We start from the raw sequence: 16,144 nt of genomic DNA on the forward strand, positions 1-16,144 counted from the left end.
CTAGCAGCCATTGGACTTTCAGTGGTCTTCCTGAATATTCTTCCATGCCAGAGGTTGTGTTAATAATAAGTTTCTCTTGTGTCCCAAAAAAAATACCAAAATCTTTTATTTGGTGCATGAAAGTCCCAGTTAGAATCCACAAAAGCACACTGAACTTTGAAAGTCGATGATTGATGAGAGAAACTGTTGGTACCAATATTAGTACTGTGCTGCCAAAAAGAGGTTGGGGAGCACACTGAAAACAGTGCTAGGGAAAATGTTTAGCTCTAGTGTGGAACCTTTGTAGGCAAGACACTGTGGGGAGAATGTTATGTAGTGTCCTCACTGATTACTTGACATAGAGTAGCAGTGGTTGTAGAAAGGAAAAAAGAATTATAAATTTCCAAATCAGTTACTCTTAGAAACTGAGTCTTCTTCCATGGAAGGCTGACTCCCTGCTGTCATAAAGGAGATGCTACATAAGCTTTTCAGCAGATGAAAGAAAGAGCTAATTTTTAAGACCTAGCTGCACAGAATTATTATGCAATCTTTAAGGTAATTTAGCAACAACAGCAAGTCAAGACATAGTATTATGTATGTATCTGTGCAAACATACTAGTACATACACAGGGAGATACTTGTCACTCAATAAAATGGCATGTGCAAAGACAGATCTTGTAATTTGTTCAAAGTCAACTCACTTTTGGATTAGAAGTAACAGATAGCAGGTCCTTGTCTTGTAGGAGGCAAAAAAGGTGACATCTTGAATAGTCTGGGATTGTTTTTTGCAAACGGAGAGAACTATTTTTCACCACTCTGTTATGGCTTTTGGAGCCAGACAGACTTTGACTGTCTTTACTAACAGACAGCAACACTCCAAGGAGCTTTCCCTTCAAAACTTTGTTTCTGTAATGCTTAAATTACAAATTTTAACCCAAGTAAGTTGTAGCAATATTGAATTATCTTACCTGTTGTAGAGCTGGTCAATTTGCCTCTCAAATACTTCAGAGTGGGCTAAATTCAAAATGCTTTATTGTTTAAGAGTTTTGTGTTCTCTTGTTGTTTTTTTTACAATGATAAGCTGATAATACCAATGCAGCATGTAAACCTTAGACTTTGAAGATAGTGGTCTGGTTTTTAGGGGTGATTCATCCATCTCTTTCTACTTTTATTTCTCTGACACTTGGCTTATTGTTGGCTTTGAATTGGCACCAGAAGCAGAGGTGAGTCTCAGACATTTGAAGGATGGTTTGAAGCAGGGAGATGCAGTGTTTGGATCACAAAACATGTGATGTTAGTTGGGTTTAGTTGGCACTAAACTTAATGGTAGACACTCCCCTGCCCAAGATAGGTTGTTGGTATTGTGAGAGCTGAGAATATTATATCAAGAATAGTCATTTAAGGGAAAAATAAAAATATCAAGTTGACACTTGAAAGTTGGTACTGACTTTGATGGGAAACATCTGTAAAACAATTAAGAGTGTGAAAACTGAGCAGGACACGGGAGCCATGGTCCTTTAATTTGAGGTGGTATCAGCTTCATTTGATGTCATGAGTAAATCTTCCTTTTATTGGCAGACAACTGTGTCAAAGGCTTTGAAAGCAGCTAGGAAAACTTGGCTTCTTTATGTATGGAAGGAGCCAATTTAGTTGCTATATTCATACCGGAAAATTGGGTTTTGCTTTCTTCAATTATGTATCTTATTTTAATGGGAGTGGTAGCTATGTAAGAGTAGAAGAAATTTTGTTGGGGTCTTTCCTCATCTTCATCATTATTACAGGGTACATGTAATAAGGATTTGAGCAGGCCCCAGAACATAGTAAGAGACAAAAACTGAAATCAAGATGTATTTAAACTAAACCCAAGTATTTTCCAGGATTTCTGCTACTTTCACCTCCCTGGCCCACATGGATATTTTAATATGTTATGCTTTGTGCAACAACAGAAGCCTACGTCAGTGAGAGACAAGAGCTTTTAATCAGTGGGGCCAAAGTAAAATGTTAAAGGAAGTCATCAGTAGGAAATTGTTGCTTTTGAATAAAGTGCTATATGAAACAAAATTTAAATTATGACCTTAATGTTTTGTGGAAACCATTAATAACTCAGACATGTATCAGTGATTATGTGAAATATTACAGTTTAACAACTTGCTGAAATGAAATAATATCGTCCTTCATAGCCACAGATAAGAGTGGCATTTTCTTGATTTGGAGTTGGCATTTGAGATGTGATTTGCAAGCAAAATGTTATGAGGTAAGCATAAAACTTTAGCATTCCTCATCTTAAAGTTGTTCTCTATTTGGGAAACTTGCTTGGTACAGGAAGTAAAAAAAAATTAGTTTTACGTTTAGAAAGCTCTGGGTGACATCAGAAGTGAACTCACATATTCTTAGTTGTAATTGGCGTTATAAACAAGCAGGGACAGTTTTAATTTTGTAGTTCTTCATCAATAAAAGGTACCAAAACAAATAAATCTTAGAGCTATCATGGTTATGTATTGCAGGAATACATATAAACAAATGCTTAATTGATCCTGTGTTTGCAGTTGGTTTAATGTTAATTAGTGCTTGTTGGTAATGCAGCTGGACAGCCTGACAACTGGTGGATGAATGGGAAGTTTTGAAGGAAAAACTCTTTGTAAAACACTGAATTTCTAATATATTAATAAGATTGTAATTGCCACTGTGATTATTTCACATATGCAATGGTTAGATCTGCCAGGATGCAAATACTGCATCCTTGTGGATGTGGAGAGATAGGACTTAAGACCTCAGTATCAGAGGCAAAGCAATTACAAAGCCAAATAATTAAAACCAAACAAGTATATATAGCCTGGAAGGATTTTGCTGGTACTGTTTGAAATTGTCTTTATGGCTATAAATCTTGTGTCTTAAGCAAATAAATTTTCAAGAAAGAGGGATTTGAACTTCATGGGATGTGTGGGACGTAGAACCCTGGTAAACTTGAGTTCTTTAATCTCTGCTTCTTTGTTAAATTACCAAACTCACTTTAAGTCAATTTTTACTAAAATCATAATCCGAATCCTCTTATTCATTTTGGTAGTGCATCTTTCTTGTTCAGTTTCCTGTCTTCTGTCAAATTAATTCCATTTATGCATAGTTCCCTAACGAACCATCACATTTTACATAGTTAAGGAATATAATTATGCCCTTTGAAAATCTGTGTAAAACTTTACTTATGTCATCCTTAAAATGTTGCATTCAGCAGCAATGTGTGTAGTAATCATGACAAATGTGAAAATTCTGTCTAATATGAGAAAATTGTATGTCTGTCTCTGAGTAGTGAGATTAAAAATCATATTTATGGCTATTTAATTGTGATTTGTCAAATAACTGAAAGCTTGATAGATTTAGTTCTATCTGGTTCACTCTTTGTGGTGGTAAATTTAGGATGCTTCTAATGTGGTGGTAGTACTGCTTTCATGGATCTTGCTTATGGGCATTTAACTAAATAACATAATATAATGAGCTACTTGGCTGTCCATGCAATATTCTCTCTGAAAGGTTCAAGCTATAATAACATGTTTAGAATTGCTTTTTTGATTTTAAAATAGTTAGCTTGCAATGGGCAAGGCACAAAGTAACTTCTTTTCAGCGTGGCATAGAAATAAGAAGTGGAGTTGTATATAATATTGTGAATGATTGATATAATCTCAGTGTCATCAGCCCATCACTTGGAACCTTGCCTGCAGTACAGAGGCATGCATCTCCAGTAGACCTAAAAAGGAAAGGAGCAAAGGAAAAAGCTGCATGCTGGAGAAACTTGCTATCTGGCAGTCTCTTGTTTACATGCATAACCTGACATGAAATCAGTTTATATTTTATACTGAGGAATGAATATGGAAATTTTTTTGTGCATGAAGGATCAAATGGCTTATAGAAGGAATGCATAGACATAATTTTTGGTTCAAATGTTTCGATCTTTTATTGCTTTAAAAACCTGAAGGCTCCTTGCTCAACATAAATGTTACTTGAGATTAATACATGTCATTTTTAACTATGCTTCTTTCACTAATCCCAAGGTGAGACTGAGTAAGTTTTATTAATGAAACAAATGTTTTTGGAGAGAATAGCTTAAAAATCAGTAGTTCACGTGACTGAGCACACAACTCATAGTTTTTCATTCTTATATTCAGTGCCCTGAATTATTTCTGAAGGGGGAATTTAATGTGGAATAATTGACTCTGTAGCATAATGAATTAATTTGATCCAGAATTCACTATGGCTGGATGGAAAGTTAGAGGACTGCTAAAGTTTTTCCTTCTTGGAGGAGATAAATAATGATGAACAGTCAACATGTGAGTGGAAAAACTCTTATCTCCTTACTTTGAGGAGAGCAAACTGTGTACCTGAAGGTTATTTTTATTTTGTTCACTCCTCGTACTTTCTGTCCTGCTGCAGCTTAACTCAAAACCATGTGTAAGGAAGCTAGTTCAAAGCTTGTAATTTAAGACTTCTGTAGTGCCATGAACTTGAGAATGAAAAACTATTCTTGTAGAACATACCCATCAACTTTGCTTTCTTATAAACCCTTAACTGATTTAGCTCGCATTGACATTCTGTGCCTTTTCTGTGTCTTGTCTACTTCTTTGCTCTTTCCATTAGATCCTCCTACTACTACCACTCGACTGCCCACGGTTCCCTGGCATCCTTCGACTGATGGCACCACAGGTTTAGCAACAGAACCTAGAATAATACATTTCCCAACATCAACCTTGCCAACAAAGCAGGACGACACTTGGGGTATCGTCGTCGGTTGTGTGGTGGGTGGGATTCTTTTGCTGTTACTTCTTGGTACTCTGGGTGGAGCTTTCTACTATAAGAGGAGAAAGACGTTCCGCGGTGACTACTTTGCTAAGAGCTACATTCCACCATCAGATATGCAAAAAGAGTCCCAAATAGATGTTCTTCAGTCAGATGATATGAGTTCTTACCCTGGCAGTATAAAAAAAGAAACAAAGCACCCAATGAACTTAATATCTAAAGATTATTTAGAAGACCCTGGAAAACCTGAGTTGAACAATGTAGACAATACTAACAGGTACCAGGACCATTATGAAAGACCAATGGATTACCATGAAGGTGGAACATTTGGAATGGGTTTTATGCATGGTGAATTTTATGAGGATGATGACTTTGTTTCTCACTTAGATGGTGCGGTAATATCTCGGAGGGAGTGGTATGTGTAGTAACCACTGAAAACTAAATGTATACCTGCAGTTTGCTTCATTGGTTGGTCACTTTCAGATTGTTTATACTTATACAAGAGGAGGAATAAACTTTTTGAAACTTTTTTTTGAAGGTTTTTATATTGTGACTTGACACAATGGAAATACTGAATCTGGGGAAAATGTATTTGAGCTGCTTTTTTTTTCCCAAAGCTGTACTACTGTTTAAGATTTGAGTTTTAATGCAGAGTGCTTATATTGGTCTATGTCAGAGTTAAAAAAAAAAAAAAAAAAAAAAAGGCTAAATTAAAGTTGCCATTCAATATTGTTTAAGAATAAAAAGTGGCTGTCTTGGCTCTCTGATTTAAAAATAAGTTTACCCAAGGCAATGATCAAATATAATCTTTGGGGGCTTTGAATTACTCCAATCTAGGTACCATCCACAGTAAACTTAGTGCTTCTATATAGCAAATACTTTATCAGTTAAAATGTGTTACAGCAGAATTAAAGCTTTATTTTCTAGGGTTTTTTCTGCATAAAAATGAATACCTCTTAGCATTTTAATGAGCCTTCTTGTAACTATATACTTAAAAGTTAAGTCATTGCACTGAAACTAACTTACGAACAACATTTTGAGGAGTAACTGTAAACAGGTCAAAGGCTTGTATTTGAATACAATGAAAAGTTATTTTTTTATAGTCATTGATTTCTAAAGCTTACTCTAGTGTCTGTATATATACATACAGTGAGGTGTTTTGTTAGGCCTGTAATTGGCAGGATGTCAAAACTCATTAATGCATACAAGATGCTCTTTGCAAGTTCACAGGGTGCAATTTCCGAGACCTGTTCTGGAGGCTTTGTGGGAATCTCACCATTGAATTTACAAGCTGGTTAATTTGACACAACTAAGGAGAAAACACCCATAGAGATTCCGAAGCTGGAGGCTAATGTGAATGTGCTTATTTTCCCAGGTGCCAAAAAGCATTAGAGTTTCTATGAGCAGAAGTTAAAACAGCGGTTTTACGCTGCTTCCGAATAAGTTACAATACCTGCTTTGAAGAGGGTAACCAGAGTTTCAGATTTTTAGTAGGGAACTGGACACTTGCACTGCTACTTCAGGTATTGAAAACACACTCTTCAGTGGTGCAACTAAAGAGTCTGTGAAACAGGAATTCAGGTGATCTGTGCAGTCTCTGTACCACAGTGGATTTGTTTTCCCTGCAAATAATTCATACTGATTTTACCTGTTCTTTAAAATGACATTGTATCCATTTTACATAGGAAATCTTGTCTGACATGTGAAATAGTTCTACTTTATCTTGAGCAGATTCACCAAACTAAATCTGCCGTGAGGAGGAATGAAACAATTTTAGGTGAATTGCAGAACAACAATAAATGCATAAGTAGAATACTAAATCTTTTGAAGTGCCATTTTTAAGTGTTTTGCTTGAGGAAATTGATGCTGATAAGGCTATTAGTATTTGAAACCTGAAAAGGGAGAAGTCTGCTACCATTGATGTGAAATAGGCTGATAATTACAGCTGCTTCATGAGCATTGATGCTGGAAGTTCTTTTCTATCCTCACGGTGTTTGGTAGCTTACAGCATTTAGAGCTTCCCAAAAATAGTTATACTGAGTGTTGTAGACAATACACTGTGATTGCATATGACTGCATGTCTTTGGAAAAGATTAAGACAACAGCTTTATTTGAAATTCAAATGGAAAAGCATCCCTAAACAACTTAAGTTTGGGTTTGGATTAATGGATTACTGATACATGATTGACCAAAGTCTCAAAAACAGTAGCAAGTGATATTGTGGTTATCTGTAGTTTGAGTGCAAACACAAGAAAAGGAGTGAAATTTCTAGCAGAGGGTTCTAATCCAAATTATCTCTGGAATAAAGAGATTATACCTCTCTTCAAATAAAAAGTTGATAGTTCATCTTTAAAAGATGGTTTTACTTGGAAATGAACATAACCATAAACCAGTTTTCCACATGGGATATCTTGCTTTTGTCTCTGTGGATTTTTTTGCTTTGATTTTTAAAAAATATATATATATTTAATTCCTATGGGTTGAGAAGTTGAAATGTTCTGGAGTTGAAGTTATTAATAGGGATAGGGCTTACGCGCGTTGCAATGTTTTGTACATTATGTCTACTGTAAAAAGAATTGATTGTACTTAAAAATGGCTGTTGTGTGAATAAACTTTTTCTTACATTCTGAAACATAGGTAGTGTTCAAAAATGTTTCGCAGTTATGTTCTTAAAATTGGAGATGGAAAAGCACAATAAACCCAGAGGCTGGATAGAATGAACTAAGGTGTTTAAGCTGTTTGAGATGAGCTGTTAAGTATTCACTTGAGAGCATAAGCTTATAAAACAAGTGTCTTCAGAAACTCTTTCAAGAAGATTAAGAGAATGATAAATGGAGGTGTTTACTGTCCAAAACATTTCTTTTCAAGAACAGCTGATAAACTAATTAGGATTTGCGTACTTCAAGATAGTCTTGTGTTTTCGTTCTATTGTCTTTGTTTGCTTTAACCATATTTCTTGGAGTTAATCAAATCCCATTTATTTCTGACCATCTGGTGGTTAAAATGCTTTGTAGGTGACACCATACATGTTACGTGCTCTCTGGCTTGTGCAGCTTGGCATGGTGGTCTGGGTTTATGATCATTCCACTGGTTAGACTGATGTTTTGCCAAAGCAGTTCAAAAAACCAAATGAAGCGTGCCCTGTGGTAATTGCATTTAAATTCCTGTGTGTCACTGTGCTGGGATATTACTATTTTTCCTGGTGTTCAGAAGCAAATGGGTGTTCATCATCGCACCCAAAATCAGACTTAATGGGTGGACTTTGGATTGAAAGTATAATACTTTATGATGTCTTAACATTATAGCAGACTTTACTAGAAGAAGAGGCACCATGAAATTAGGATGAAGCAGTCAAGGAACTCTTCTGATATAATCACAAGACCAAAGCATCTTCAAGAATTCTGGACCTAAGAATGTATATTAGTTGAGATTTTCTCACTTCAAGAAGAGTGCACCCAGTGTAAACTAAACTTAAGCCAGTTAAAATGCAGTGGTTAGGTGACCCTTCCACTGATTCATGTGCCTGCTTTTCAGGAAGAATTATGAATTATGCTTGTGTCATAGTTTAAGCCCAGCTTGCAGCCAAGTACCACACAACTGCTTGCTCTCCCCACCCCCATCTCCTCCCACCCCAGTGTAATGGGGAGGAGAATTAAAAGTAAAGCTTGTAGGTTGAGATACGAACAGTTTAATAATTGAAAAAAAAAAGTAAAATATATTAATAATAGTAATGGATAATGAAAGGGAGGGGGAAACAAACAAGTGATGCACAATATTTCTTTCTGGGTAATTTCCCCAGTTTATATACTTGGCATGGTGTTGCCATGTTCCAAAGGGAAATGGCCCTTTGGCCACTTCAGGTGATCTTTCCCAAATATGCTCCCTCCCAGTTTTCTTTTGTGCAGCTCCTCACTGGCAGAGTGTGAGAGACACACACACAAAAGTCCTTGGCTTAGGATAAACACAACATAGCAAAAACCAAAACATGGGTGGGTTATCAGCACTATTCTCATGCTAAATCCAAACCACTGTACAAGCTCCTGAGAAGAAATTAACTCTATTTCAGCCAAAGCCAGGACAGTTTATAGTGTCCAGGCTGGTATCTGGTGGACACATGGAGCTTATGCTGGGAAAGCTATTAGATGAACCAAAGGTGGTACATTGCATTCTTCTTTGAGGAGCAAAGTAACTTCTGCAAGCTGTTCCTCTAGGACTTTATTCCTTAACATTAAAGAAGTCACCAAAAAAGCTTATTTTAGTTTTTTTCAAGTTACTTAAGTATACTGTGTGAGTGTAACCTCAGGGGAATATTCATATCAGATCTTTGATAAGCAGTAAGGGGACAGGAATTGCTTTATCAGAGTGCAAGTCAGGTGTTGTATTTTGGGATATTTTTTTTTTAATTGAAGGGTTTTGCTCAGATTTCCAGCATACAGGCAGAAGAATATTAGAAATCCGAGGAATTGATAAATCATATTGCACAGTTTCAATGGTTTTATCTGTGAATAGAGCATACAGCTTTCCTTTGGTCAGAGATTAAACAGAGAATGTTTGTGTTGCTTTTGAATAATAATAAAGTGGACTGCTTTAGAAATATATTGTAGGTATAGAACTGTGTTAATTTTCAATTTCTTAATTGTTAATTTTTCTATTTGAGTACTCAATGTAAATTGAGAGCATTATTTAATGTATGCTGCCTAAGTTTTGTAGGTAAGTGTTTAGTGCAGCTGACCTGAATTATTACAATTGTGAAACTTTTTGTTGAGCCTGTTTGCACAAGTTTAAAGCACTGATGATTTTAAATTAAAGTATGTTAGCAGCTTTTTCAGTTTTGAGACTTAAAATTTGATTTCTAAGCATAGTGAAAGGAGTGGCCTTTAAACACTGACAGGTATGTTAATTCAGTCTGAGAGTTGTTCAGCATTGGATTTGGCAATGCTAAGGTCAAAACAAAAATGCTGTAAAAGGAAAAAAACACAGCTTTTTCTCTCCTCTTCTTAAAATTTATTTATGAAAATTACTTTCTTGTAGCTTGAAGTGTGAAGTCCTAAAGATGATAGGTGGTCTTAGAGTTTGCTTTGATAAGTGTAAGCCAAGTATTTAGTGTTTGTTTGCATATTCATTGCTCCTAGTAGTTAGTATATGGGGTTTTTTTTTACCCTGATTTTAAATTTTTGTTTTTTGCTTTCTGCAAACTTAAGTGTCTTTAAAGAAAGATTGTCAATAAACCGTAGCTGCCCAGGTTTTTGCATTAACACCTTGTTAGCTTATTTAAGTGCAAATCATACATTTTGTAATGTTATCTGTCCTTGAAATTGAGAATGAAAGCATGCTGCTAGGACTTAATAAAAGTAGTCCATAAAATTTTTGAAATCAAAAATTTTGATTTCATGAACTCTCTTAATTCCCCCAGTTTTTTAGTTGGGTAAGTTGAAACAATACTGCAGAAGTGCTAGTGCAGGGCAAGGCTTTCTGTTTGGCAGTGGAAGGAAGAAGCATTTCTCAGAGCAACACTGAAGTAGCTTATCTGAGTATTGGAAGTATATGAACTTCTTAAAGTTGTAATCTGTGCTATCACATTGCAGATGTGCCCTTTAAGCAGACATCTTCTGTTGCTGTAGCAGGGGCTGTGATTGGAGCAGTCCTTGCTCTTTTTATCATTACCATCTTTGTGACAGTGCTGCTGACCCCAAGGAAGAAAAGGCCAGCCTATCTTGACAAAGTGTGAGTATGTGTTGGACTTTTTTTTAAATTCAGTTGACAGCTATATGCAGAAAGCATTTGTTCTGTACAGTAATTTAAGGGTCTGACTTAATTTAGCAGCTACTCAGCTTTTGTAATTTCAGGGCTCTATTTTCAGAGTACACTAATGTGAAATCATACATTTCTGAAAAAGAAACCGAGAAGGTAAGAATTACTTCGGAAGTAATGTAACATTTTATCTCTTGAGAAGTTCGGGGTTTTTTGAAAGAAAACTATCCATGGATTTAACTGGAGGGCAAAAAAGGGTTCCTTCTTGACTAGTGCCAGTGGCTGCTAGTTTGTTGTAACTGCAAATAAATTGGCTATGCTTTGCAAATGTGAAGGCCCCCTAAAATTAATCCTGAAATATTTGTAAAATGAAGCAAGCTGCCACAGATACTTGCTTAGAAATTACTGACTTGTGCTTTCTGGAATGTTGGTTGTTTCTTCAAATCTTTGGCACAGACATGCAGTTTACTTTATTCAATGTGATCAAACAAAAAAGAAGGAAACAAAAGCATCTGAAAATATGTCAGTTAAAGTGGATGATGTCTAGATTCTGTTTAGATAAAAAAGTGCATGAAAAAGTGACAGGGGATTAGAAGATTTGTAATTATGGGTCTTCTTACATCCCATATACAGTTTCTTACATCCCATATACAATTAACACTAAAACTTAATCAGAAATGTTGCTCATGTAGTTAGAGAACGAAAATAAAATAACTAAGAACCTTTAGCATAAAATAAGTTTCCTCATTTGCACTGAGCTACCATGATGAATCAAGAGTCTTCTTTTAAGCAACTTTTAACATGGTTAGAAATGCTGTTTCTTGTTTGTTTTTGTTAAATTCTGTAACCGAAGTTCATTTATATGAGTGATCTTAAACATTTAAATTATTTTATAACCCACTTGCTTTCACTGAGAAAGTTAAAATAGAAAAAGTCTTGCATGTAAGAATTGCTAATAAGGCTTTCTCAAAGCCTTTTTAAGGGAAGGCTATAATTAAAAAAGTTGTATCAAGCTGTATCTAACTTAGAAACTGTTAGATATCAGTAGCTTCTGATCCTCCTTAGCTGGAGTGTATGGGGGGAAATTCAGTCTGCTTAGCAGAGGATGCAATAAATAACAAATTCTACAGAAAGTGTGTGACTGTATAATAGCCAGTGGTAGATATATTCCATTACAATATATCACATCTGAGTCATTGCTGACTGAAAGGTATTTGTCCCCAAGTACTGAGTGTTGGGTGATTTGGCAGTTAATATCTGACCATTCAATTGGACTTCACAAACATGATGTGTCATATTTCATTCCCTCTTTACTACAGGATTGATCTTCCACCCACTCACAAACCAGCCTCATTTGAGGAGAGATCATTGTCGGTGCCACAGAAAGAAGCTATGCTTCAGGTGAGTAAATGTTTATTTGCATCTTAAAGTGACTTAAGGAAAGTGTTAACATTGCTGTATTATGTTAACTCGGTCTGATTTTGCTTTTCTGGAAATATATGGTTTCCCTACATGTGCGATATCCGAATCTCTTATCTGTAATGTTAAAGTCATCCTTAGAGGTCAGGAAACTTGGAGACGGATCATCTTGTATTTCCAGCAGCCTTTGACAGACACAGCCTTCCTTTTGAACTAGAAAAACCTATAGCTGAAATTCTGTGGTAAGAGAATATGCATGGCTTTATAAAGCAGTCTTCATAATAGGGAAAAGTTGTGCTTGGTAAACTTAAAAAGTGACTTTATCAAAATCTCCCTTGCTAGTAATAACTGTCATTCTTTTGAGTTATTAATGGTTGAGGGGTGGGAATAGATTGGAATTTGGGCTTTGGCATGGCTAATCTGCCAAAGTATGAGTTTGATTCTCGTTGAAGATCACTAAATTACTTCTAAATATTTGCAATTATGTAACTTCTAATTTGATCTTTTCTGCTTGCATTTACCAGCATCAAAAGACCTATACCAATTTCATGACAAACAACTGAATATTTACTGTGCTTTCTGGGGTAGCTTCTTGTCATCTAAAGTAATGCTGTACAAGAAAGACAGCAATAGGCAAAAAACTTCATTACCAGCATTTAATGTTTTTGTGGGTGTAATCTGATCAAACCAATTTGTAAAAGTCACACTGGAAAGCTGATTCTAGCAAATGAAACAGTTTGAGTTAGTGGGGAGCAAGGAAGAATAGGGCTACATTCTTCCTTATAGCATGATTTTGAGGTGGAGTGGCATGCTTGGGAAACTCCAGGTGAATTCAGGCATTATAGAGGAGACCTGCTCTTGAGAAGCTACTTAAGCTAATATCATTGATTATTATACTTCATATACTAAACTAGTCAGTTATAGATCCTAGCCATGGCCCCTAAAGTGTCTTTTGTGTGTGTGTGTTTATATTAAATTAATCAGTCAGATTTTTTTAGATTTTTGCTTACATTGAAGACAACTTCTAGCACCTATCAGTATTTGTAAGAATTAGATTGTAATTGGTTTTAATAAAATTTTTGCTCCATCCTCAGTACATACCATAACGGTGATTCTAACCACTGGTGTGCTGAATCATAACACTGAGCTAATTAAAACAATCATTTTTTTAATAAGAAATTTTTCCAATACTGTGGTGTATCTTTGCAGCTTTAAGGACCTATAGAAGTCATTTCTCATAGAAAGGAAAAAAATCTTCACCTACATTTAAGAAGGATTTTGATGGAGTTCTTAATAATATTGAAAATATTCTTGTGGATTTTCTTTGTGATTGATGGTTACTAAAGCTCACCAAATGTCAGTTGCTGATAAAAGCTTTCCTTATATCATAAATGTTACAATGGGTAATACTTGTGTATATTGTTGATGAGTGAAGCAGGAAACTATTCTGAGATCCACTGCTGCAGTAGTAGTGGATCTAGTAGTAGCAGCCTGATGATTATTACATTGTGAAGGTAGAAAACATTTAGTTGGCATAAAGAATAATAAGTTTTCATCTTCTTACCTTAAAGGTGGTATAGCACCAAAGATGACACAAAAGAACCAGTGCTTTTCTGTGCTTAGGATGGGCACCGTAGCTATTTGTTCTGTTACTACAGTACTCAAAAATTGCAATTTTTGATGAATCATTCTTCTGCTGATATTTCAGCCTAAAGTATTTGAAAAATACTCTCTTCCTTATAGAATCAAAATATATGGTTTATTGTGGCATTTGTGCATCTGTAGTGCTGCTAAATGGCAAAATGACAATACTAGGAAATGCAAATATTTGTCCTTTACGGAGCAGCTTATAAAGGAGGAAGACATAAGAGAATGTGTGCCTTATTGCTTTCCTCTTCAGAACTTTGCTGGCTTTGATTTTTGTCTAGTTTGTGCTTACTCTGGCTTTGTTAATGGGTACTAAAGAACTTAGGCTGAAGTTGGCTGTAGTCTTGGAATCAGCCAACATTTAATACGTCTTTTAATACATAAAACTTTTAATAGAATGATTTATTAAAATGTATTTTGTAAATAGAGAAAAATTGTAAAGAGACTGAATTGAATATGTTTTCCTCAAGTTGGATAAACAGAGTTTTCAGTTGTATTGGGAGGAGAAAGATTCCCCTTCAGGTTAGGTGTTAGACTTTATTTAAGAAATGGATGTTGGCACAGCACTGTTAGTGTACCTGTCTTTTTTCTCTCTGGAATTCCAGAACTAAAGGACCTGGAGCCAGAGGCTGTCTTCCTAGCTGATACTGCCTCTAATCAGTATGTACTCTGTTATGCTTGAGGCAAGAGCTTCATTTTATCTAACAGAACTAAATATCAAAATACTGGCTTTAGCCAAGAAGCGATTGGTTGTGTTGTGGTGTACCAAGCCAACATTTGGATAGCTGTAAAGAGGCAAGAGAAGCAAGTTAGCAGCCTGTCAGGATGTCTCCTCCTGTTTGACTCAATGTCTGTACTCACCACTGTACTACCTGATGTTCCAATTGCTCTCTACCCAGAATGAGATACCAGGTGAGCCTCTCACTGGGTAGTTAAGATATAAACTTCTGGATCTGCTGAAAAGAACTGTAGGGGAAGTGTCACTGCTTTCTCAACCACAACAGATGATCACTTCAGCCTGAGTGGAAATGATAGGTTGCATAAAGGTGCAAAGTAAAGAAGTGAATTTAAATGGTGTATTCTGCATACTCACAATAACTTAGAATTGAAAGTGGAGTTACTCAATTTAGGCTGATTCTGGTAGTTGTTATAAATAATGTGCAAGTTTTTCAATCATCTCTGCTGTTATTGTTCAAATCATGGACTGTAGCTTTTTTTTATCTTGTAAAGTATTTAAGATCCAGTAGATTATGCTGAAATTCTCATTTTTGTTTCCCAGCAATCAGTATTTAACTAATTTTACGCATATCTGAGTCAGCAGGTGATGGTATTAAAATGAAGGGAAATTATCTGGACCTGTGATAGTACTGGATAGCCAGTGTCTTTCATGGATACTTCTTGAGACTTGGAAAATTACAGTTTGCTTTAAATAGACATTCTCATTTACCTGCTAGTGCTAATAATGAGCTGCTAGTATGTACAAGTACTGTGTTAACTGAGTACTCATAAGTACTGGTTACTCATAAGTACTCACAAGTACTATGTAACTGAGTACTGAGTACTTGAAGATACTGATTCATGTATTCTTGTGAGTCATTTCAGAACTGAGAAAAACTGGCTCTCTTATGGCCCTAAAAGAGTGAGGCAAAAGTCCAAAACATAGCAATACATATGGAAAAAAAATATATTATAGCTTTATTTACTGTGAAGACTGTAGGTTCATCTTTGTCAACTTTTTTGTCAACAGCACTGTTACTTTTGTCCAGGCGTTCTTTTAATAATCATTGCCATGGAAATGTTATTCAGTTGCTCAGAACTATCTATTACATGTAATGTGAAAGAGTGGTGAGCAGCCTGAAGGTTGCACCTTTGGTGAGAAAGGAATCCCTGCTCGGCAATGCAGTTTTTGAGGCAAATCAGGAAGAAGCTGAGCAATGGAAGAATTCCAGTGGCTTAAAGAGGAATTTTTCTATTGCATAATATTTTAAAAAGGAGTGGAAGAGGGTGCACTAATTCTGGCAGTCCTTGGAATCATTACAGTTAGCTTCACTGTTTCAAACAATATATTACTAAGAAGCAAAAATGTCTTTACTTTCCTCTAAACATGCTTGCAACAGGCAGTCTTTGACAATGTGAAGGAACTGAAGTTACTATTACCTTGACAGGTGCTTCTGAAGGAAAGAGAAAAAACATGTTTTGCATAATGCAGTGATGCTTTCAGAGTTGTTTAAGGATTCAGAATTTAACAAGGCTCTTTTGTAGAAACAGGAGGAAGAGTGGATAAGGGAAATGCAGCCTAGTAGGTATGTCTGGCCATGAGGAGACTTGACTTGAGACTTGCAGCTTGGAAAAATGCCTCTATTTAGCCAAGCAAAGTTCTTTAACTATTATTTGTATTGCTGATCAAAAGAGGAAAGAAAATGATGAAGTTGTCTTAGCATCATTAAAAGCATCAAATACCATTTATCAAATGATGAAGATGTTTCTGAATTAAATTTGAAAACATCAGCCACTGAACTCTTAAACCTAGTATAATACTGATTCATTTATAGATTATAGCTCT

At 35.7% G+C, this 16,144-nt stretch overlaps 1 protein-coding gene across 1 annotated transcript in view; it reads left to right on the forward strand.

The window, feature by feature from the left end:
* Nucleotides 1–16,144, forward strand: part of NECTIN3 (nectin cell adhesion molecule 3) — a 62,181-nt gene that overhangs the window by 36,514 nt on the left and 9,523 nt on the right. Inside the window, exons 6-8 of the mRNA XM_077790932.1 lie at nucleotides 4,606–4,743; nucleotides 10,350–10,488; nucleotides 11,835–11,916. Coding sequence (XP_077647058.1) covers nucleotides 4,606–4,743; nucleotides 10,350–10,488; nucleotides 11,835–11,916 — 359 coding nt within the window. The remainder of the gene's footprint in view (nucleotides 1–4,605; nucleotides 4,744–10,349; nucleotides 10,489–11,834; nucleotides 11,917–16,144) is intronic.

The sequence above is a fragment of the Lonchura striata genome, chromosome 2 (assembly GCF_046129695.1).
Source record: "Lonchura striata isolate bLonStr1 chromosome 2, bLonStr1.mat, whole genome shotgun sequence".
Lineage (NCBI taxonomy): Eukaryota > Metazoa > Chordata > Aves > Passeriformes > Estrildidae > Lonchura > Lonchura striata.